This window comes from Gopherus evgoodei, chromosome 1 (genome assembly GCF_007399415.2).
Source record: "Gopherus evgoodei ecotype Sinaloan lineage chromosome 1, rGopEvg1_v1.p, whole genome shotgun sequence".
Taxonomy (NCBI): Eukaryota; Metazoa; Chordata; order Testudines; family Testudinidae; genus Gopherus; species Gopherus evgoodei.
The window spans coordinates 315647547-315671890 of NC_044322.1; the positions used below are offsets into that span (position 1 = coordinate 315647547).

The 24344-nt window shown below is 38.7% G+C and overlaps 1 protein-coding gene across 5 annotated transcripts in view; it reads right to left on the bottom strand.

Annotated features, from left to right (window-relative positions):
- Positions 1 to 24344, bottom strand: part of DOCK4 (dedicator of cytokinesis 4) — a 422511-nt gene that overhangs the window by 49463 nt on the left and 348704 nt on the right. For 3 of the 5 annotated variants that reach the window (XM_030549016.1, XM_030549014.1, XM_030549018.1), the window contains 8 exons: positions 19546 to 19621; positions 17685 to 17785; positions 15999 to 16057; positions 11732 to 11880; positions 9926 to 10011; positions 2289 to 2315; positions 2026 to 2121; positions 902 to 962 (listed from right to left, as the gene is read on the bottom strand). In XM_030549016.1, the coding sequence (XP_030404876.1) occupies positions 902 to 962; positions 2026 to 2121; positions 2289 to 2315; positions 9926 to 10011; positions 11732 to 11880; positions 15999 to 16057; positions 17685 to 17785; positions 19546 to 19621 (655 nt within the window). The remainder of the gene's footprint in view (positions 1 to 901; positions 963 to 2025; positions 2122 to 2288; positions 2316 to 9925; positions 10012 to 11731; positions 11881 to 15998; positions 16058 to 17684; positions 17786 to 19545; positions 19622 to 24344) is intronic. The other 2 variants (XM_030549017.1, XM_030549015.1) reach the window with 1 other exon arrangement.

The window sequence follows — 24344 nt, forward strand, 5'->3', positions numbered from 1 at the left end:
TAGTCTTTGTGCCCTATAATTCTCAGTTACCACTTAAAACAGCACAGTTGCACTGTTTCATAACAAAACTTGAAAATTTCTGAAGTTCACAGCCTCTCAATAAATCTTGGTCTAGGATCAAAATACATCTCACTAATAGGCAATAATTAATAGAAAATAATATTAATAGGGATTCACAATTTGCACAGCACATTCTTGGGATATTGGATAGTGGGAGGGTGTATCTCAGACCTAAAATGAGATAAAGGCCCATCAAAAGTGAGAGCAGCAGGCCCAGAGGAACATTTTCTAGTTTTATTGAGAGGGAAATTGGTAGAACAACTCCTCAAAAGACATTTTTTCATATATAAGAGTATCTGAGACCTGTTGCTGGGAAAAAAAGAGGACAGAGGTAGGAATCCAGGTGAGTTTTGTTGTGTATTTTTAAATAAGCCACAGAAACTAATCAGATTTACAGAAATGTACAAATCTTTGGTTTGAATTTTCTGTGAAAGTTACTTTCTAGTAAGATTTATTAAACGCCTGTGAGCTGATACTAAAGGGATTCTCACTATGAACACGGAGGGAAAAGCACAAGAAAACTGTATCAACTTCATTCTGAAATATCCTGAACTTTATCCTATTCTATTAGGGTCTAGCTATTGTATCATATCAGCAACTTGTAGTCATACCATCAAATTATATTATAGTGAACTATAACAATATGTATTTAAATATCACCCATCTTTGATGGTATAAATATACTTTCTGAATTCACTGGCATTAATTACACCTGCCATTTGGAGTGCACTGTGCATTGAGAAGTAGGTTAGTAAAAATATACTTCTCATACAATGTATAGCTTTTTATTATGTAAGGTTAATAGCTTGAGTATAAAAGAGATAAAGATTATTATACAAACCAACAGGCTAACAGTGCAGCCAATCTTTTTACCATCCACTTCTCCTATTTTCATGCAGTCCCTAAAAACAAAATGTAACAGAAGTCAGAACATCTGCACTGTAGGACAATACAGTTTTCCCCCTCTGAACTAGGAACACATTTCATAAAACAGAATTAAGTAGATGCAAACTAATTAAAACAATTCAGCCTCAGGGCATTTTGCACTGCCAGAAAGCAGATCCATATGCGTTTGCCCTTATGTCTCCTTTTTCTCGCTTGCACAGGCTGTATATCCCACCTCTAGATCAAAAGTTAAGATAAAACTATTCAGGGCCGCTAATGACAACACATGAAGAAAAACAGTACAAGCATGACAGCCTTGCATTAAAATGATGGAAATTACTCTCACACAGTTACTAAGGAAAAATAAAACTGCCATTGAATGCAGAGCTTTGAAAGGTGCTGGACTGACAATCCAGGAGATTGAAGTTCTATTTATCCAAAGAAGAGATGTAGCACTAGCATTTATCTAGAAGTTAAGAGTTCAGTCTCCATGACAACTAAATCCTTCAGCTTTTCTCAAACTGTAAATAAGGATGACAACTGTGATAGATTTTGATGCGTGGACCCTTCCTTTAGGATCTGGAAACACAGTATCAGCCCTGGAGGTTCAGACACTGGACTGGGACTCAAGAGATCTGGGCTCAATTACTGGTTCTGCCACAGACTTCCTGGGTGATCTTGGGCAAGTTATCCTTTGTGCCTCTGTTCCCCATCTGTAAAAATGAGGGTAATGATACTTCCTTTCTCCCTCCTCTGTCTGTGCTGTCTATTTAGATTTAAGTTCTTCAGTCAGGAATGGTCTCTTGTTATATGTACCTGTAGTGTCTACCACAATGGGCCTAATTTTGGATGGCACATCTAGGCACTACTGAAATAATATTAATAACAATTTCATTTAGGCTGTGAAACAGCTGTTAGATGATGACTTCTGGTCACTCCCAACCCAGAGGCGTATTTGAACTGGTAATCTAGTGGTGGAAGTCTCCATGTTCCAGTTATCAAAACCCTGCAGGAAAATTTTCTTGTCAGAACTTTGAATGCTTCCATATTCTCAATATAAGCCATGTGACAATTACTCACCTGTAGTCCAGTAACCTTTCCATTAGTCGAGTCACAGTGGCAATTAATGAAACACCACTTTCTCTCCACGTTTCCCGCTCAATTTTCTTCAGGAGGCTGGAAAGAACAAACCCAAAGCAATTTCAACATTTATTTTTATCTGTCACCATTGCAACCACTTTACTTTCAACAGTATCTTAAACGCCTCGGCAATGTGTGCAATATTCACAGATTTAATTTTGGACTCTTCTCTCAAGCAGCACAATTTACAAACAACATCTTACCTAGGATAGGGACCAAACAGTGGAATTCTAATCCAGGAAGCATGGACAAAGCAAATGGATTTCTAGGTTAGCCATGTCAAAACCAAAACACATACAAATATAATCAGATTTATAAAATATATAAACATTTTAAAACCTTAATACATTCCCAGATTTATAACATTTTTTGGTGTTCTCAGATTTCATTACACGCTAACTGCGTGGGTTATATGCTAACACTTCAGAAAATAGAAAGAAACAAAGACTAGAGCGGAGTGAATAACTGATTTTCCAGTTTGGTAGCTAAACCAAAATATATGCAAAATAATTAATTTTTTTCCAATAGAAACTGAAATTTTTTAAGTTTTCTTGATTAAATGAAAAACACAAAAACATTTAGTTCAGGTCCATTCAAAATGACATTTTCTAAATTAAATGTCAATTAGAAATGAAATATTGAAATTGTTCATTTAGAAAATGTCCAAACAAACTTGACTTTTTCCAAATTCTTCCTTTTATTTTTTATTCAGCCAAAACTATTCACTGAATTCAACCTGAATTCACAAATAGTTTCAGTCTCCCCAAAACTGCGTTTTCTGGCAAATGTACTATTTGACTGAAAAATGTTGCTCCACTCTACTGAAGACTGTCATCTAGAAAGAACATCGAGCATTTCAAAATTCTCTTTCAATGGGACATCCAACTTGTTAACACAGGTTTTTCCTCACTCACTGTACAATAGTTCTGCACCCACACAGTTTAACTGTAGCGTAATTGCTACAGGAAAAGCTTTTTATTGAGAGGTAGTTTTTTAAAAAAATTCTCCTTTAACTTAACATTTGCCCACTCAGTACATGCCATTTATACACTGATAGTTTCATTCCTTTAAATATTAAATAACCAAAAGATTCTGAGTGGGAAATGTACTGTGCCTAATTCTCCTCTCCCTTATACTAGGGTAAATTAGGATTACACACTGAAGTGAACAGATTTCCTGGGGTAAAAGTAATATTGTATGGGAACTGGCAGTGAGACAGAATGAAGGTGCCCTAATACTTTCCTTTATAAACCCCTGGTTTTGGTGCTTATAGTGCTGCCAAGTTTTAACCATTTAGAATCAAATTTTCCACATTTCCTCTCTGCCTAAAGCTAAGATTTTTTAAAATTTCAGCAAAAATTGTTCAGCCATTTCAGAGACCAGGGTTTGCGTAAAATCGGAGGTTTTGTCAATGCTAAAACATTTCCCCCCAACCATTTATTTGAAGAGCTCTAAGGTCTCTGTGCTTTGGTACACAGATTTAAAATTAGGCAAGACAGTGGATCCTGTCCCCATAAAAATCCATGAATATTTGGTCGAGTTAGGAGCCACAAAAAACTACTATTTGCACATGCCCAGTAGGTAAAATCTCAGAAGATTTCTATCTGCTGTGGGAAGGCAGCCAACTCCACTCACCTTCAGCTACACTGAGCATGCTCAGCCCCACAGAACTCTTGTACACCAGCTTCACTGAGCATGGTCTCAGGTCTCATTCAAACTCCAATATACACAGAGCTCCCTATCCTTTGACATAGGGGAGGGTATACAGAGCTGGGAGTTAGGAAGAGACCTACCACTGTCTGGTGCTACCTTTGTGTACTTCACAGCCCAATCATTGAGCAAGGCATCACACCTCTATCTTAGGAGGCAGACAGATATCATTCTCCCAATTTCAAAGAGGGGAACCTTAGAATTATAATATGGCAAATCCATGTCTCTTTCACTAGCCACACTGATTTTCAGAATGAATGCACGAGCAAACTTAATTCTGGCATTTCCTAACTTTTGCATACTTACCTTTGCACCATAACATTCTTTTAACACCAATTTTTGTATGTAAGAAGCAAGAGGAGAATCAAGACTACTCTATACCTAGAAGATAATACTGACCACATTTCTCTCTTCACATTGCTCTTCAACCTTTAACTGAGATTATTTCAAACTAAATTTAAAAACAAGAATATTTAGTATGCTTTTAAAAACTGCAGAAGTCTAACTTTTCTAAAAAAGATGAATCTTTTGTATATCTGATTTACATAAGTTCTCTTTATATATATATATATACACACACACACAATATACACTATACTGTTTTTACTTGAGAATGAATGAATATATTAAATGTCTTTATCCAAACAACAAATTGCTTTCTTCAATTTGACAGCTTATTGACTCCTCTTTTGCATCATTCATCCTTCACAGATAATGCACAGAGAAAACATTCATAACAAAAGAGCCACTCAAACACAGCAAGAACAAAATAGAATTTGAGAGAGATGACTGGTGTTTCAGTTAAGCTTCTGTTCTTTCCTGCATGTTGTATCACAGGGGTAGGCAACCTATGGCAAGGGTGCCAAAAGCGGCATGCAAGCTGATTTTCAGTGGCACTCACACAGCCTGGGTCCTGGCCACCAGTCCGGAGGGTTCTGCATTTTAATTTAATTTTAAATTAAGCTTCTTAAACATTTTAAAAAACTTACTTACTTTACAAACAACAATAGTTTAGTTATATATTATAGACTTATAGAAAGAGATCTTCCAAAAATGTTACAATGTATTACCGGCCTACGAAGACTCAGCACACCACTGCTGAAAGGTTGCTGACCCCAGTTGTATCAGAAACTCTGTGAACACTATTTTCTCCTCTGTGATCTCTCTATCACTGCTTTCCAGCCCCTCTCCATTTTTGTCTGACCTGGAGAATGCCTGCTTTCATCATTCAGTTCTTGTTAGATACTGGACTTTATGCACAGCACAGGTGAAGAGTGTTGTGAAATACTGTGCAAATGTGATGAACAGAACAGGTAGTTCAGTGGAACCTGACTCCGCATTCCTGAGAGTGCTTCTACCTGGCCTCATTACTCCTCACTCATAACTGGAGTAACTCTAAAAAGAGGAGTATGATACTCAATGCCTCAGCACCATCCTTACCACTTTTTTATTCTGTGCTCTTAGAAACAAAGGCGTAGGTGTTAAAATGAATTAGATCTGCAGAGTGTGGAAGAACGCACACAGTTCTTAATCCTGGTATTAGCTAGATTGTACACAACCACTTTGCCATATTAAGGTCTTATTGATGAAAGAATTGATATTTCCCCACCTGATTTGGGTGCTAAATGTTAGTTGTCAGGAGTGAGTTCCTTCAGCTGAATTTGAGGATTAGCCAGACCTGCTTCCAGGCAGATTAAAGAGTTCAGATGGGTTGTGGTAGGATGGACTGATTGACTGGCCCTCTTGATTGGCTGAGGGGAGCCAGCAGCAGGCAGTTTAAACTCAGCAGCAGCAGCAGCAGCAGCAGCAGCAGCAGGGTTGCTGGCTGCTCAATGTGTATGCCCACAGTCACTATCACTTCTATGCCTGTCTTGGTTCTAATCTTGCTCCAGTCCTGAATATAAGAACAGCCATACTGGGTCAGACCAATGGCTACCTAGACCAGTATCCTGTCCTCTGACAATGGCCAATGCCTGATGCTTCAGAGGGAATGAACAGAACAGGGCAATTATTGAGTGATTCCCATCTCCTGTCATCCAGTCACAGTTTCTGGCAGTCAGAGGCTTTGGGACACAGAGCATGGAGTTGTGTTCCTTATCATCTTGGCTAACAGTCATTGATGGACCTATCATTCATGAGCTTATCTAATTCTTTTTTGAACCAAGTTATACTTGGCCTTCACAACATCCCCTGGCAATGAGTTCCACAGGTTGACTGTGCGTTGTGTGAAGAAATACTTCCTTATGTTTGTTTTAAACCTGCTGCCTATTAATTTCATTGGGTGAAATTTCATTCATAACCTGTTCGTGGGTTATGTGAAGGGGTAAATAACACTTCCCTATTTCTCCGTGCTATTCATGATTTTATAGACTTCTATCATATCTCCCCTTAGTCATCTCTTTTTCAAGGTGAAATATCCTAGTCTTTTTAATCTTTCCTCAACTGCAAGGTGTTCCACACCTCTAATTATTTTTGTTGCCCTTCTCTGTACTTTTTTCAATTGTAATATACTTGCTCCAATCCACTTTAGCCCCACTTTCCTGCTTGCTCCTGCCTATGGCTCTGACGCTTGGCTTGACTTCTTATTCCTGATTCTGACCCTTGGTTCTGGTTCCTGGCTCCTGACTCAAGCCAGTAGGCCTGACCACTCATGCCCTGGTCGTGACAGACATCAATCCCGCTTCAAGCTTACACTACTCAGGCTTCTCCCTCTAAATTTTCTGGTTGAGCATGTGAGGCATTACTATCCGACAAGTCTCTCTGTAACGTGATAACTTCTGACAACAATTCAATTCAAGAATTTCAGGGTCTGTTGTAGGCATTAGTAGGTAAACCTGTTGATTTTGGTGAGAATCAGAAAAACAGAAGAGGGAAATGGGGACAGATGGAGCTCCTGGCGTTTGCTTAGCAGACCCAGCAACTTCAACCACTTAGTAATGGTCTATAGATCAATGCATTGGTTGATGGTAGACATTAACATCTTCCAGTATAGCAACACCCAATCTCAGCTCTACCCATCCTCCTAATATAGTTTAAAATGTTGACATCCTGAATGACCAAGACAGAAAAAAGAAATAAGATTGGTGGGGCATAGGGAAATGAGATGCAGGGAAAATGGTGTGGACACACAGAACCCCTGGCATGGGAAGAAAATGGGGGACTTGGTATGGGAGGGAGAGGGAACAGGGGAACACAGTGGGACAAGGAGGAGAACACAGAGTTCCGGGCATGGGATGAGTGGAGACATGGGGGCACACAAAGCCTTTGGCATTGGGGGAGGGAAACGGGGAAGGAGGGAATGGGGCAGCATACAATGTCCCTGGCAGGAGGGAATGGGAGACGCACAGAACCCTGGCATGAAGGAGGGGATGGGGAGCTGCAGGGAGTCCCTGAAATAGAAGGGGATGGGAGGGTGGCACAATTATGTCACTGAAGTCACAGAATCCGTGACTTCCAAAGACTTCCATGACATTCTCTGCCCTGGGGCTGGAGCTATCAGCAGGCAGTCCTCAGACACTGCTGGCGGTAGGTCCCCAGCAGCTCCTAGTTGCTATGCAGCAGGGGGACCCTGGAGCTCCCAGCCCTTGCGGGTGGCAGGGGGACACCCCAGAGCTCCCAGCCCTTATGGGTGGGGGGTGGGTCCCCTGGAGCTCCCAGCTCCTGCGGGAAGGAGGGTCCCCTGGCACTCTCATGGGGGGACCCTGGAGCTCCACGGGTGGGGGGGCTACCCACAGCTGTCCAGCCATGGTGGGCAGTGAGAGGACCTCAAAGTGGCTCAGCCACGATGCACAGCAAGGAGACTCTGCAGCAACTCAGCCGCTGGGAGGCAGGGGGAGGGCAAGGGGAACCCAGAGTCCCCAGCCGCTGTGGGTGCTGGACCCTCCTCATTCAACATTTCATCAGGGACCTGTCCGTGATTTTTACTAAAAATATCCCTTACAAAATCTGAGCCTTATTAATGATATGTTGGTGTCTGTGAGACAGCTACCCTCTAGTCACTTCTAAATTTCCCTGGATGATGCCTACCAAAAGATAAATAGCAGCAATGTTTCTTCCTTTGCATTTTATAGGATATTTAATCAGAAACATCAAAATCCCAAACAAACAACAACATTTTAAAGATGTCCAACAACATCTATAATTTGGCTATAAAAGCATGATGTGACTTCAGTGGAAAAGTGCTTATGGATTGCTCCAAAAAATTAAGTTACCCTGGGAACGTGGAGATATACTGTTTTCTGATTCATCCTATCGAGAGAGAGAGAGAGAGAGAGAGAGAGAGAGAGAGAGAGAGAAAAAAACAGGACAAACACTCAAATGCTATTTAAATTGATATGCTGTGTCCAGACAATGCATGAGGATTATCTGTGTCCCCATGACTCCATACAGTAATACAACTACTAAAAATTATGAGGGGGCAATTTCAAGACTCATATTTGATCATGTAAAATGAATGTAGTTCCATTTCCCAAAACAAAGCTATGATTGCTTGAAAATTGTGCTGGCGCTTTCCACTTCCTTGAACTAATGTGCACATCATTTTATTATCACCTCAGTCTAATCATTTTTAAATCTATTTTTAAATCAAGGAGGCATGTGAAAAACCCTCCAATAATAGCTGCTTAAATTGATGATGGAAGAAAATCTCAGACTCCTTGACACTAAGAATCCGATCCCTTGAAATAATGATTACAAAGCTTTTAACATTTTCAGGATTCCTTTTCTCAAATCATGTGTTACACTAGTGTCCTCCATTTTAGATCCATATGCACCTATGCCCCCAGTCAGGAAAAGTACTATGAGACTTCTTATACATTAAAATTACACATAGTTATTCTTAACTATCTGGGTTTACAAAATGCTTTACCCATTCTTCCACTACCTTCTTAAATCTATCTCAAAATCAACACTCAGCTTTTTCAAGAATTATATTTCAGATACCAGTATATTTTCTGAGATCACTAGAAATCATTTCAATCAGTGAATGACACACTTGCGCACTGGATTAAATGCAGGCTTTGTAACTTCATAAAAGAACAACTTCTTTAATGCTGTTGTCTTAAAATCACATTAAATTTCTGAAAATTTTCTGAGCTTTTATTATTTTTACTTCATCTATCTTAATGTTGAAAGAATGATCACTACATAAATTATCTTTTACTATACTCTTCAGCTGTAATTTCACCTAATAAACTTCCCTTTCCTTCTCTATATGTTATGGTCAGAAGCATTTATTTTGGTACTTTTTTCCCCCCACAATGGAATTAGAGTATTATCTGCTTGGCATATGTACCAACAAAAAGACATAAATGCAATTGTTTTTAATTCTAGAGCAATAAAGCTAAAATATCACTTTTCCCTTCCACTTAAAAAGGATGAAACCTAATAAAGAAAAAATACTGTATGTGCAATAGCACTGGGAAATACACAAATAAAATGGAATCCAGTGGAGGAATAATATATCTTGTTCTAAAGTGACTACAAATAGGTCTCCCACATCATTGGCATTGAAATGGGAGGGAGAAAAAATCAGTTCATGTTTTTGTGTCCATGATGGTCACCAGTTTCAGTCAGCAGGGCTAACACAAGGGTAGTCCTTGGAGTTTCATTATCAGGGAAGCATTTGTCCTGTTTCACCACTAGATTCTAATGTTCTGAACCAAAGACATGCCAATTACTAAAACATATGCAATGTCTCATATAATAATTCTAATCAGTCATTCTGTAATCCATCAGGAAATCGACAAGCGAAACATTATTTGTCAGTTATGAGAAAGATTTAACAAGATTTAACAAACAACTATTTATTAAGCTCTTGTTTTACAAATGCGATGTACAAAATTCATGTTTTAACTGCGTCCCACCCCCTTACTAAGCATTTTTGGCTTTTCTGATTTTAAAATTAGAGTGATAATAGAGAACAGTTTATGGTATAACATAGGCACAACTAGTCATCAAAGATACAATAAGATACATTACTTTATTTAGGCAACGAGCCTTTATTTCACAGATTTCAAAAAAAGCATTCCAAGATGACAGCTCTTTCTGCAGTTTTTGTCTACAATGATATTTAGCAGCTAATCCATCAAACTGAATAAATGAATGAATTAAAAACCAATTTATTACTCACATGCTGTTGAAGAGCTCTCGGTACGTTTCGTCACCTTTGCCTTCTGACATCAAGCTATCCAATTTGTCAATCAGTTTCGCCTCCACCTGGAACATATGCATATAAAAGGCTTCTTTGTACTTAAATTATTGTTTGAGCAAATTGAAAAAAAAAGGATTTTTTCTGTAAGAGGTTTTGTTAAATGGATTCCCTAGTATTATTGTAAAAAATGTAAATTTCAGGATAGGTTACTTCATTTTCTGTTATCCCTAAGGATTTTTTTGGACTAATTTAAATGAAGCAATGTGACTCCAAAATTACAGGCTGAGTAGCATTTGCTGCTGCTAAGGCAGCTATCTATTTATAGAGTCAAACAAAAATGCATGCAGCCCAACGAGACTGCCTGAATTCTTACTGCAGAGCTGCAAGAGCAAGTCATTATTTGGACCTTAATATAAAACCAACTCTCTCTGATTTCCACATCCCACTCTTTAAATCTGGGGATTAACAGTTTGGGCTCATAGTTACTCTGGCTGCTATTGAAAATCTACCCTGACGCCAATGTAGGGTGACCAGATGTCCCGATTTTATAGGGACAGTCCTGATATTTGTAGCTTTTTCTTATATAGTCTCCTATTACCCCTCACCCCCGTCCCGATTTTTCACACTTGCTATCTGGTCACCCTACTCCAATGTAATGTATATAGCAGATGAACTGAAAATCCGAGTCATCTGTCAAGAAGAGTTGGAGAATAAAGGTTTTATAGCTGAAAATCATTGCATAAAATATCTGTAACTGTATTGATTATTAAGAAAATGTAGACAAGGTTGCTTTGTTTATTAATACATCAAAAGAGAATAACCTCCCCTCCAGCAATAAAGATACTTAGTGACTGAAAAACTAGAGGAGAAACTAGTCTATTATCAAAGTGCTCTATTAAATCATGAATCATAATTACAGTGTACCTTTAAGCCAATGATCAATATAGAGAGAATCAGAAAGTCAGTCCTTTGCTTATGCAGAATCTGTTCTTCAATTAGTCCTCATCAACATTTTTACAATTATTTTAACAGTGTGTTTAAAAAATGTGATGGAAAAAACCCACTTACATCACATGCTTCTCCATTCGCATAGTTTGTTTTGTGTTTCCAAATACTCCAACTGCTCCTACAGCTCCCACTCCACTCCTTATCATTGCCTGAAACGAATTCAAATACTTTCTGCTTTGCTTCATTTGAAACAGCAGGAAGCAGAGCACAGTGAAGAGGTTTGAGGCAGCCTGAAAGAACTGAGTGGGAGCTGAAAGAGCAGATGGTATACTTAGCAGTTCCTTACTTGATGCCTAAGCTGGTACTTGAGAAGCAAGAATAGTTGGATACTTGCAGAGCTTGGTTTTTCATAAAAATCAGTCTTTTGCTGGCTGGGCAAACAAATATCAGACATTATGTCAGTAAGCCATCACTGTATCGTTCTTGAGTTTCTTCTTCATTATTTTTTTTTCCAAATTATATTACTAAAGTAGAAAAATAAAACCACCCCAACAGGAAGTTTTGCCATTGATTTCAATGGGGCTAGAATATCCCATCCCCATCTTAAATTAGTCACACCAAAATATTGAACAAACACACACACAGAGAGCTTAGAGGGCCAAAGGGTCTTCAAGAGCCATTAGCCTAGAATCCTACCATCTTCCCTCAAATGAAGGTTGTCATTTCTCCATCTGCTCCATCACAGATTCCGCTAACAAGTTAATAGTTCAGTGCCAAGGCTGCCTCAGAAAAATTTGAATGTCAATCTTCCCTGCTAAACAGCTTCACACACATTACCTGTTTGAAGTTGCCACTGCGCCTTTGTTCCCAATCCATCATGTCATGGAAAATGGGGATCATTACATTCCGCAGGTCAGGCTGAGGTATCAGTGTCACTTCTAGGAAGGGGCCAATGAGAGCTGGGATGAAGTGAAGTTTATGTTCCCCTAAAATTAAAAGGAAGCTGAACGTGAATTGGGTTCACTTTTGGGTGAGTTACCAAATGATCCAAATTAAACAATACTGTATGAAGAATTATGAAATGGCATTCTAAATGTTTACAGTTTGGTTGGCTGATAGCATGCCTGGCATGGACTATTTCTCAAACACCAGGAAAAGGAAGAGGAAAAGCCATAGAAAAGAGCTGAATAGAGGATCAGCCTGACGCATCACCTTTTACAATGAAGTTCTGAGCTCATGAATGATGTTGGGTTGTTCACTCTTGATGCTGTTTTTTTGGCAGGGAAAGAGGGAGCAGTAAAGGGTTCAATGGGCATTGCTTTATTTAAGACTACTTTAAGAACCAGGATGTTTAGGGCATCTTTTGCAAAAAGGTTTTTCCCTTTTGCAGGTACAAATTGCTCTTACATGTTTGTGTCTCCAAATATGGTTTACTACTTGAGAGCACATTAACATTAAATGGAGGCACAAGTACTCAGATTTGCAGCCACCTTTCATTTTGGGGGCACAGAAATGGGAGTATAAATTTTGCCGGCAAAAAATGGATTTCTGGACTGTTTAGAAAAAAAGCTGATGCCTCTGCCATTAACTCACTATGTTCTACTTAGATGTTGTAGAGGGTCTCCAGACAGTAGGTAAATTTACATACCCCATAGTATATGTTGCACAAGGAGGTGAAGTTAAATTAGGAGATTTACCCATAGCTTTGAATTATTTAGCTTCTGTCACTTGCAGAAAAATCTTTTGGATCTTTTTCGAGAGTTCTGGTCTATTACAATTGCCAGATATGCGAAGAGGTTGAGAAGGGGGAAACAGCAAACAACAATTGTGGTGAAAGAAAAAACAAGAAAATTTGTATAGAGCAAGATTTTCAAAAGCACCTCTGTCATTTAGGAGCACTAGTTCCAATGTAAGTTGAAAATTGCTTGTTATATATTTTCATTCATTTCAATGGAACTTGTGCTCCTAGGTCACCTCGTTATTTTTGAATATTGATTCCATAGTTAACTATCAAATTCAAGAGCAAAACCCCTTTAGAATATGATGCTTTATCAAATGTCTATACATAATTGAAGTAACCACCTTATACACTGCCAGCACCTGGTTCACCGTTGTGTTTCTCCAATTTACACCAGTGTAATTCCATTGACTTTAGCTAGAGTTACACAGATGGGAAATCAAGCCTCTAATGTTTAAAACTCTACAATAAATTTAGAGAAGTATTTATTTAATCATTCTTTGATTGCATAAGGTTTGTTAATTAATTGGATTAGGAAATTAACATGATTTATTGTTGCTTTAAGATGCATAAATGAACTTTGCACACTTTTAAACAACTAAATCAATTTCTCCAGGCCTTAGAAAACATGCATCCAGAATAAAGCCACTTGTACAGGTATAATTAAATCAAATAAGCTTCTACAGTAGGTGTGTCCTTCAGCAGAGCAGTCCTCCAGTCTGTGATACAGCAGGGTTCCTTGTATGCTCCTCCTCCATGAATACTGCTTGTGAGTCACCTTGCTGGTGGCCATTATTTGGACATTTCTTGTTTCCTTGAGAGACAAAGTGATTCCCACAAAAAAAAAGATGCTCTTTACACCAAGTTGTGTAGTTCCTTTGTTGAGAGGATGATCTTTTGGTGAATGCACCAGTTCCAGAGACAGGCAGTTTCTATTCAGAGAAGGAAAGGACCTAGCTCCTCCCTGTTTGTTAATATAATAAACTATTGTCATGTTGTCTGACATGATCTGATGATGAAAGCTACCCAAAGTATTCAGCCACTTCTGAGGTAGCTCCTACACCTAGTTGTTGTCAGGTTGGTTGCTGTTTTGTTTCAGCTCTGCTCCTGTCTTGCACTCAGCCCAGCCTTTGATGCTGGCTCCAATTCCTGGCTACCAACACCCGCACTAACCACTAGGTCAGACTCCTGTGCTAATCACTAGGCTTGACTGCCCACATCCCAGTCACTGACAGATATACTTCTTATGAGTACCTGGTGAACCTGTACTGGTGCAAGGAATCCCACCAAACTTAAAGGTGGGGTGGAGGTGTGTCAGAAAAGAAGTCATCGTCTTGGATGAGGACTTAGAGGGAGATTTCTCACTTTTCACGTGAGAGTATCTAGTCTTACCCGCCTCAGGTCTCCTCTGTATCTCAGAGTCTTTGACGTGCCTTCAGCAGTCCTGGAGTCAGAAATCATTGTGTACAAAGGTGCACTTCTCAGTATCTGGGGGGAAGAGGAGGGTCTGACAGGCTCAGGTTGGACTAAGGTCTCATTGAACAATCCATGATGAACTTTGGAAGCCTGAATTCATGGGATTGATGGGCTTGTTGAGGAAAGGATTGAGATATGTTACACTTTGAGAGGATATAAGCTTCCCTGAGACAGAGGCCCAGAGGCAGGCCACGCAGAACTTGAAGCTGAATTTTTTGTAAGTGTTTTAATTTCCAAACCTTGATCATCTTGACTGATCGGTCTTTCAGCCCTCGTATAGATTGCACTGATTACGACACGCTTTCCATTCATATTTCCAAACAATCGGAAAAATACACTAGAAATTACATACAATAAATACGGGTCACTCAAGCTGAGCTCAGTGCACATCAGTGGAAGGGGTACAGGTGGCCTAATGCCAACTTTCAACCTCTGCAATCCAACATACACCCCAGCTAATTTCCCTGTGAGATGTTCCACAGTCCAAGGATCAGTTGGAGTGTTGGAGCGTACTGCCTTGACCCCTTTCGGGTCCTGCCATGCTCCTTAACCTTAACAAGTAGGAGCGGGTGGAATAAAGGCCTTCCTGGATGGAGCTGATGCTCCTCTGTTCACTGACCAGTCTGTGATCCTAGCTGCGAGGCCACTGGCATACAGTTCTACATGGTGGAACAGAGAGAGATGGGTCTCCAGTTGCTGGGGTCGTCTCACTTGCCTTTCTTGTAGACGAGCACCATCATAGATTTCTTCCAGGAGCTGTGAGGACAGTGGAACTGTCTGCATTTGTTGAAAATGGCAGTTAATACCAGGCAACCGGGGTCTCGTTTTTTCAGGAAGTTACAGTGAATGCCATCTTTTCCTGGAGCTCTGTTTTTGGTCTTTGTAAGTCTGGTCATTACCTTCCTGTGATGTAAAGTCTTCTTCCAGTCTCCCTGCATAGTCAGTCTGGTGTAGAGAATGAATGCATCCTAGATGCTGTGTGTCATTCTGGACACCTTAAAGTAAGAGAAAAGTCTCTTGGACGGGATTGCGCAGTAAGATGAGGGCCCACCAAGGATCTCTCTCAGAATCTTGGGGGCATTTGACTTCTGGATCCTGGATGCTGCTGCTGGATCATAGCAGCAACTGATGTTCCTTCTCCTCACTTCTCTGTTGTTTTTGTTATGGCTCCACACAGTAGTTCTGTGAGACAGTTGGTGTGTTCTCCTGAGTTACTTTCCTCCCAGATACTTTACCTGTCAGTGGGTATTTTTGATTTACAAGTCATGGGAAGATGATGGTTTTGAGAAAGGAACAGCTTTAATTAATAAACAAGAGTGCCCGAATTACTGGGATGGCCAGATGAGGAATACACACTTACTTACAGAATTTTTGTATGTACAAATGTAACCCTCTTGTCAAAAAATAAAATCTATCATTTAGATTTTTCTTATCTTTCAGTATCTTGGAAAACAACAGTTTCTCATAGAGGAAAGAAGACGTCACAATGATGATAATGCTTTGATTTGAGCATTATGTCCATTCTCAGTTTTTTCAAGAAATAAATGGTATTAGACCTAGTGGACAACTTTTGTATCCAAAACATTAGGTGAGTTTCAATCAAGAGGACTGGTGTATGTCAAACAAACTACTTTCATCAAAGGATCTGAAAACACTTTGCAAATCCAAACAATTAATTCAACTCCTTAACATTTAAGAAAAGAATCAGAACTGTTTTCCAGGAGGACAAACCAAGAAACAAAGAGGTAGTGGCTTGCCCCAGATAAACCGGCAGAACCAGTAATATAATGCAGGAGTCTTAACTAAAATTCATTACATATTTTGTTCAACTTTTGTGTGCTACTTTGTTTCACTGTCAATCTTTATAGAGATTTTTTTTCAATTCCTTACCTAAATTTTGCCACATGCTGAAGATTTCACATCCCATTGTTACTCGCATGTCACCATATCTGTGAAATATTTAAAAAAAAACACTTAAGCAGAATATTATTTAGGAAATAATTTTACAATATCACATTATAATTTAGGCTCCTGTGTAGCAAGATGAACTGTGAGATTTCCATGCAGTAATGATTTTTCCTAAGTTTTGGATGGATGTAGTACACAGAAAAGGAAAAAGAAAGTTTGCTAATGTCCAGTACATATCTAATCAAATGGCTTGTTTCACAAAGATACATTAATTTCCACATATTGTTAGTACAAGCTCCCTAAACGTTACAAACGGTAACAATGATATGACAAAGTAGTGATACCAATCTATTCTCTTAATATGCCTCAGATTTTTTCCCTTCTCTTCCCCCCAAGATAACTAATAATTTTATTTTACCCTGTGATGTTCTTTTCTGGACACCCAGAACTATAAGGCACTATGTTACCGCTCTGTCTCAGCAAGCGTGAACTTCGCTGGAAATAGACTGGGTGTCAGACACCGTAGTCTAACTCATCAGCAAACTCCCTGAGATTCTGTAAGCCCAAACCTTGATTTACAAGTAACAATCACTCAACCCAGTTCCTGAGACATGTCTGTCTACAGTGTCCAACCCCTCTCACTGTGACTGTCACAGACATTATCAAGATCACTGCCTCCAAACAGCCAGAGCACACACTAGTCTGTTAGCGTTAAAGCCTCATACTTTACTTTAATTCTCAGTACTGAGATGGTTTTGTAATAAAACAAGAATAAGCTTTCTAATAAAGAACAGAGATATAAGTGATGCTAAGCAAAAAAAAAAAAAAAAGAGACAGAAACAAAACAAAAACCAAACATACTTTCTAGTGTCTAAAGCTTAACAAATTACAATCCTGGTCTCAGGCAAATCTTTCGTATACAGTCAGTTCTCTACACTTCAACCTACATGGCTGAAGGAACCACCTTTCACAGTTTCCAAGAGCTCTGACTCTTCTGTCCCTTAAGTGATGGATAACTAAAATAGCTTTCAGCTCCCTTTATATTACCCTAAATCCACTGTCTATTCTTCTAGAGCCAGGAAGGCTTCCTGGGGTGAAGACTCCCTTTGCCTCTCATTAGCTTGATGGCTTTGTTAAACATATATGTAAATATACTTTATTGTCCCTGGCCTATAACAGAGCCAGTCAGACAGGGGAATCCACATTCCTTTGTCTAGGGGAGGACTGATTTATGTACTGCCTCCCAAACACATTTTAAGAACATATTTCCAGCACACACACAATTCTTTATACACAACACATATATACATCACACAAATGATTTTCGAATCCAGCCTTCCACCAGTTTATATAGAATACCTAACAAAACATCTTTTAAATACATATTATCACAACAGTGTGTTTGGGTAGTGAGTGCATCAGGCCTGATATGAGCCACACTATAGTGGGCCCTCAGCCAGTGGGCACTGAGGGGCTCTTTGGGTCAACAATTTTATTCTTGGGGGATTGTGAAGTCACATAGGACTTGATCCAAAGCCCATTAAAATAAGCAAAAAGACTCACCTACTTCAATGGGTTTGGGATCAGGTCCATATGCTGCATAACGCTGTTTTATAAAACACAATTGTTTGATCTGCAGTAATTTTATGGAACCTGACTGGTACTTACTTTTCCAACACCTTTTTCTTCTTGGAAGGTGTGAACATCTCCAGTTGCAGACATAATTGGTTTATAAAAATGACAGCAAGGTAAAAGTAGGAATCCCAGATCTACAATAAACACAAGGTATTTGGTTATTTTCCATTTCTCAGCACTAACATTTTATGTCCACTCTAGGTGCAAATTTTCAGTTGCACCGCTTGTCTTATTCTTCACCAGTAGAGCTGGTTACAATATTTTTGATTAAATGTTTTTTCAACCAAATATTCTGCTCTGTTGATGCTGAAATGTTTTGTAGAGACATGCTAATTTTGATGATTTTTTGGCGAGAAGGTTTCTGGGGTCCATGATGGACTCTCACAGAGACAATGAGAACTGAATTAAAAATCCGGCGATTTTGATCTGAAAATAAATTTTGACACAATTCTGTTCTGCAAAAACTTTGAAAAGAATTTGTTTTCTCTAAGTGGAATGAAAACCAATACAGAAAAAGGTGTACTCTGGGCAGCTCTACTTGCTACTGATACAACTTGCAAGCATCAGTGATTACAGTGTCTCAGCAAGGCAAAGATTAAGTAAAGCATACTGCCCCATAACTGACTGCCGTGCACGTGCACATGCACTGGGAGGATCAGCTGCTGAAACTTCTGTTTTTTCAAACTTCTGCACTGGTGACCTCTTTCACATAGCAAGCGCTGAGTGCGACCCCCCCAATCAATTAAAATACTTTTTAATATATTTAACACCATTATAAATGCTGGAGGCAAAGCAGGGTTTGGGAGTGGAGGCTCACAGCTTGCCACCCCCCACATAATAACCTCGTGACCCCCTGAGGGGTCCTGACCCTCAGTTTGAGACCCCCTGGCTCTAGGCCAGATTATGGCTGCTCCAATGTAGCTATGCAGGAGAGGAAAATAGGTGCAGGAAACAGTAATAACTGCTAAATAAGCCTGGGGAATAGCCCGTTAGCAGTTAATGATGTGGGCTTTAGCTCCTGCACATTGGCAGAGCTACACAAGGGAGTACTGGCTACATAGTTTCATAGTATCTAGTACTTCAGGCCAACATTCTCTCCAATGAGTCCTGAGGCGTAGCATGGACCTAGATTTTCATAGATGCTGGGCATCCACAACTGTACTTGAAATCACTGGCAGCACTGGGTGCTTAGCACCCCTGAAAATCAGCCCCTGTGCCTTATAACATGGCACAACTAGAATAATGCCTCCAAGCACCATTGCTTGGGCTGTATGCTCACTTTCCCTTTCCCCTATGAGTAAGCCTCTTTGGAGCCATCACTGACCCTTTTGTTTTTAATCCCCTAAATAACACTCTGGCCACGGGTTATTACAGATATCACAGCTCATTGAACACAGGCTAATATCTTTAACAATATCCAGCATGACATATCATAGCATTATAATTTTAACAGTACATGCCGTGTTAATTGGTCTTGAGAGAATTTTAAAAAAGATCTAAAGCCATATTTTTGGCAAATATGCCAGGGAATAAGTAATAAAGTTCATTTTATTTTCTGAGATAATCTTGAAATACGAGCAGAACAGAAAATATTTTCTTAATCACGAAACGTTGATCCAAAAAACATGACACAGGTGCACTTAACACTTCAAACCAGAAGGCAAAAAAAAGCATCCCAAATACAAAACACACAACCTAATAATTTTTAAACCAATCTCATGAGTTTTGAACAGCTGAGACTGGTAGCACCACAGGAATCTAACAGCTCAGAAATTAGAGGTAAATTTAATCCAAAGAGTAACAACCCAAAATCAAAAGAGCCACAGGATTGACAAGCTTTTGCACTACTTATGTCACTGAACATATATTTTGGGGGAGTGCACTCTTACAGTACCTTATAATCAAAGTTTTCATTTAGGAAGTTCTTACGAAGGGCATCCGAAAGATACAGGACTGTTGTAATAATAACACTGGTAACAGAAAAAGAAGTATTACCTTTCATTAACTGGAAATATGTAACTTTGATTCTTTAAGTACTAGGTCATTTTTCAATAAAATAAAGCCAGGCACCATGCGTAAACTACAGTAATTACTATATTCTAAGCATATATAAATAATTGGATACCAATATGATCTGTTGCCAGAAAATACATACGTCAAGAAACAAATTGATGACAATATGTACGGTGTAGCTGTATGAACAGTGCTTGTAAAAACAGCTGTGGTAAGATAAAATTAACAGGAAAAATACATACCACATTATTGTGCAACCCAAACCACGTAGGTATCTTATAATCTCTATTTGGTCCTATCAGTGATCATGTATGCAATGAGAACAACTTGTTCTGAACATTCTTTTTAGTGTGTGCGTGAAAGAATATTTAATATTGCACCATTTGCAAACATTATTTACAGACAGAAGAGACAGAGACAGTAGTAGTGTAAACCACTGCAATGCAAATCTGCATCAATAATACCAGAAGGAACTACATCTCTGGCTCTCTGTTTGGACTGCCAACAAGAGGGCAGTGACACTGTGACAATGATATTTTACCATATTGATACTTATCTTGAGGATATTAATCTATCCCAGCTGGACTGAGATAGCCAAACTCGTTTCACATTATTTATCATTAGTACTCAGATGTTGGTAACTTTGGTGTAACTTTTGGTCACAACAGTGCTAACCTGGCTTGAATGAACAGGCAACAGAGACAAAAGTGCAGGTTTTGAACTCTGTGAAGATGGAACATATTCATGGACCATCCGAATACATCCTGTCTGAATAAATCAAGATTCAGCTGACACCTGCTGTGCCTCTGTCACAATGCATCTCACTACATTGGGCTGCAGTACTTCGTTCTCATTTGTAATCACACAACAGTTTGTGAACTAACTGCAAAAGACATGAAAAATTGAAACTGAAGTAGAGCAAATACACAGTATGTAAAAGGCCCTTAAAGGGGGTATCTGAATAAACAGTGACACAGTTCTAAAAAAATAAATACTTAGTATTTGGGATCTAGCATTTTTCATCTTAAAAATATACTGGATAGTTATTCCTCCAGCGCCTATTGGAGGTAGATAAATATTAGTGTCCATTTTTTAGAGATCGGGAACCTGAAGCACAGAACTTCAGTGACTTGCCCAAGATCATAGGAGGAGTCAGTGTAAAAGCCAGGACTCCTGAATTCCTCGATACCAGTCCTGCACTCGGACTATTAGACTATCCTTTATAGGAACCCAGAGGACAAAGACTCAGCAGGCCCTTTCCTGCAAACTCCATATGGGCTATTGGCATTCATGACTCTTCTTGGCTGGTGGCCTCATACACAGTACAATGTGTAATGCAATGGGTTTTGCAATGCTGTATCTGCCAAACCAACCTCTTAATGTTAGAATTTGACAAAGCAAAGTGACACATACTTAGATGCTCATAGATTTCCAGCCAAAATATTTGCTCAGCCTCTCTATAATTATCAATTTTTCTTCATGCCCTTATTGGTGGATTTAAGGTCTCAGAATAAGACATTTTTCTCTAAGTAAACTCAGAACTTCCCTGGTTACAGAATTTGGGTTCCAGTTCCTAATTTGCAGACTGGTCCTGCAATAATGCCAATCCCTTTTTTTTCAAATCTGTGAAGTGGCTGAACATCTGGAATGAATAAAATCATAGATGTCTTTTGGAACGCTATCTTTGCTTCTCAAATTTCACTAGTTTTAGTTTTATGACAATTTCTAATCACCATATTTATTTATTTTCTCAATAATTGTACTGCATCCTGGCTTCTTATTTGTCCAAATATTGTTCCCTGTTTGTCGTTCATCTTTGTAGCTCATTCAAATTCCCCTCTTAGCCTGTGATCTTAAAATAAAAAAATAAAATTTGAGTATAAATTCCTATGGACAAATGGCAAAATATTCATCTTACGATAAAAAAAATGCCTTAATTCCTTAGTAGCACCAGCCATTGATATATTTAGAACTGCCAATCATTTTACAAGAAAAGACTCCAAATCTCATCCATTGAGTTGTTCCAGACACATATCAAGAACTCAAAACTTCAATTTTACATTATTCTGATGACATCCACAAGTACCCACTTGCATCCACTTTGCACTAGTATCCACTATAAAGCAATGCTTTCAAGTATAGCTTCTGATTCTCAGCTGGTGTGCTATTATTTCAAAATGAAACACAAGTACCGAAATCCTCAACAGAGAAAAACTTCCTTCACAGAGAAAAAAATTACATTCTTGCAGACCCATGTAGATATATTTATACACATACATGCTACAAAATTAGAATTGTGGGCAAGTATTTCATATATTTAACTGTTTAAGCCACATTGTTTTATCACAAAACATACTTGTATCAAGAATTTATTGTACATCTCTCAGATTACAGCACCACATGTGAGCTAACAGGATGATCCTAAGTGGTCATAATGAAGAAACTAACACTAATTTGACGTGTTCCTTTCTTGCGTATCATCACAGCATTCTGGAATGTGCTGCCCAGATCAATAATGAGTTGTTTCAACACTTGCTATGCAGTTTTAAGTGCCTTACAATGCTTTTGCTGCTGTAGCTTCCAGTTTGCCTTTTGCGCTGTTTACTCACTTTTACTCTTTCGTTTCTTCTATTTTCATTGCCCAAAATAATCAAACCAAAAAATAATATAACTGTAACCTTTCTTTGATTGTTCCCAGCCTTTTCACTTCAGAATCATTTAAAACTGTTTTACGAGTGCTTGAAATGTAAAGCTCAGTTAAAATAGCCTGCTGTGGGTAAATCCTGCCAACTACCCTAGTGTCATACTTTTGGGTGCAATCCAGACCAGTGAGTGGTTCTGCTGTTCCCGCTTAACCTTAAGTGCCTCTCAATGATTTGCTACTGTTGCTTTCTGCCTGGGACACTCTTGGTCAGCAACAAGCATGCAGGTCACCCCCGGACTGTTTGTGTGCTATGCAGCCAGCCCTGGATCAGCAACTCTGACCCCAGGAGTCTGTCCCCAGTCCCACATTCCCACTCTGGCTTCCACCAGACTTGGTTACAATCAGCAAGGTGACTAACAAACTCCAAGTCCCAAATTTCCTGAAACCATGTTCCCTGAAATGTCCAGCTCCCTCTTAGACCATTCAGAAAAATAATAAGGTTCATTTACTCCTCTAAACACACAAAATGTACAGCTTACCATTTTAATTGAAGTTACCTAACACTTTAATTCAAGAACAGTATTGTTGGTTTAAATTAAAAGTAAAACAAGTTTATTAATAAAATAGGATTTTAAGTGAGATCAATTAAAAAAATGCTTTCTAATGACTAAACACTTAACCTAGTAAGATATAGACTTTCTTGAAGATGTTTTTTTTATCCACAGTCTTCCAGAAAAATGGATGATCTCCACTCTCTCTGTCAGAATCTCACCTGGAAGCCAAAAGAGCTAGTTCTTTTGTCTTCTTAAATGGAAGCGATAACTTGGGATTTCTCTGCCCCTTTCTTATATAATCCAGTGAACCTTTGAAATGGATTCTTCAAGCTGTGAGGAAGGCAACATGGAGTCTGATAGTGAAGGAAGCTTTATACTGTTCTTTTCCCCCACTAGTGTTTTCCAAAATGTAAATTGTTCTGTTTCTTTCAATTTTCTCTCCCTGCTGTCTTGATCTTCCTATTTATGTGTATATGTAAATTGAGGTAAATCCACATCCCTTTGTTTAGGACAGACCTATTTAACCTTTGCCTTTATTTAACTATTTGCCTTTATCTAGGTAAGGCCTAGCTCTGGTCTTGAACATGTTCTAGTAATATCATTCGGGAGAATTCATAACTTTACATATAATGTTGCTACATACATTTCACCATGATATTGTTGACCAGCGAATTAGTTTTTGAATGATATCTACATGACATATTCTGTACAAAGATTATCACAATTGTGACTACCCGGGTGCTTTGGGTCATGTGTATATTCTGCTTTCATTGATGAAAAGAAGGTTTTCTAAAAGACATTACAGTCCTGGTCATATCAAGTTCAGAGGAAACCAAGAGAGTCTTCTAAAAGTTAATGTTATGGTTGTCAAATGATATATCTGGGATCTTCATATACCCAAAAAACAGAATATACCAAAGCTTATTTCACAGAGCACCTGCTTAACTATAAATATGAACTTCCATTGCCTTTTTTTCGCAAGTGAAGACATATTAAAAAAATAGCCCATTGGGTTTTAAGAGACAGATGCCCTAGCATTTCTAACATTTAGAAAACTGCTGAAAGAAACCACATTGGTTAATACCATATAGACAAATGAGACTTCTGCAAATTAAGTGATCTTTTAAATGAAAGCGACTTGTTGTGCATCAGGAGTGGAAAGATTAATGCACAGTTATATCATATTGTACCAGAATATTATTTAAATATCAAATCTCTGCTTAATGTGTAACAGAAACCTCACTTCATTGTCAAGAAACATTGTCCTTCATTGCTAACGAAATATGACAGTACTGGAATTCAGGCAAGTCTGTTAAATGCCCTGGAAAGATGCCAACCAGCAGAATCATCCAGACAAAGGAAATTATTCTAACCTAAGGATTATTTAATTAAATGAATAATACTGTGTTATTTCCAGTTTTTGACAGACATATAGTATGGCATTCATGTGGCAGAATTTTGGATTCCTCTGTGGAAGAAGAC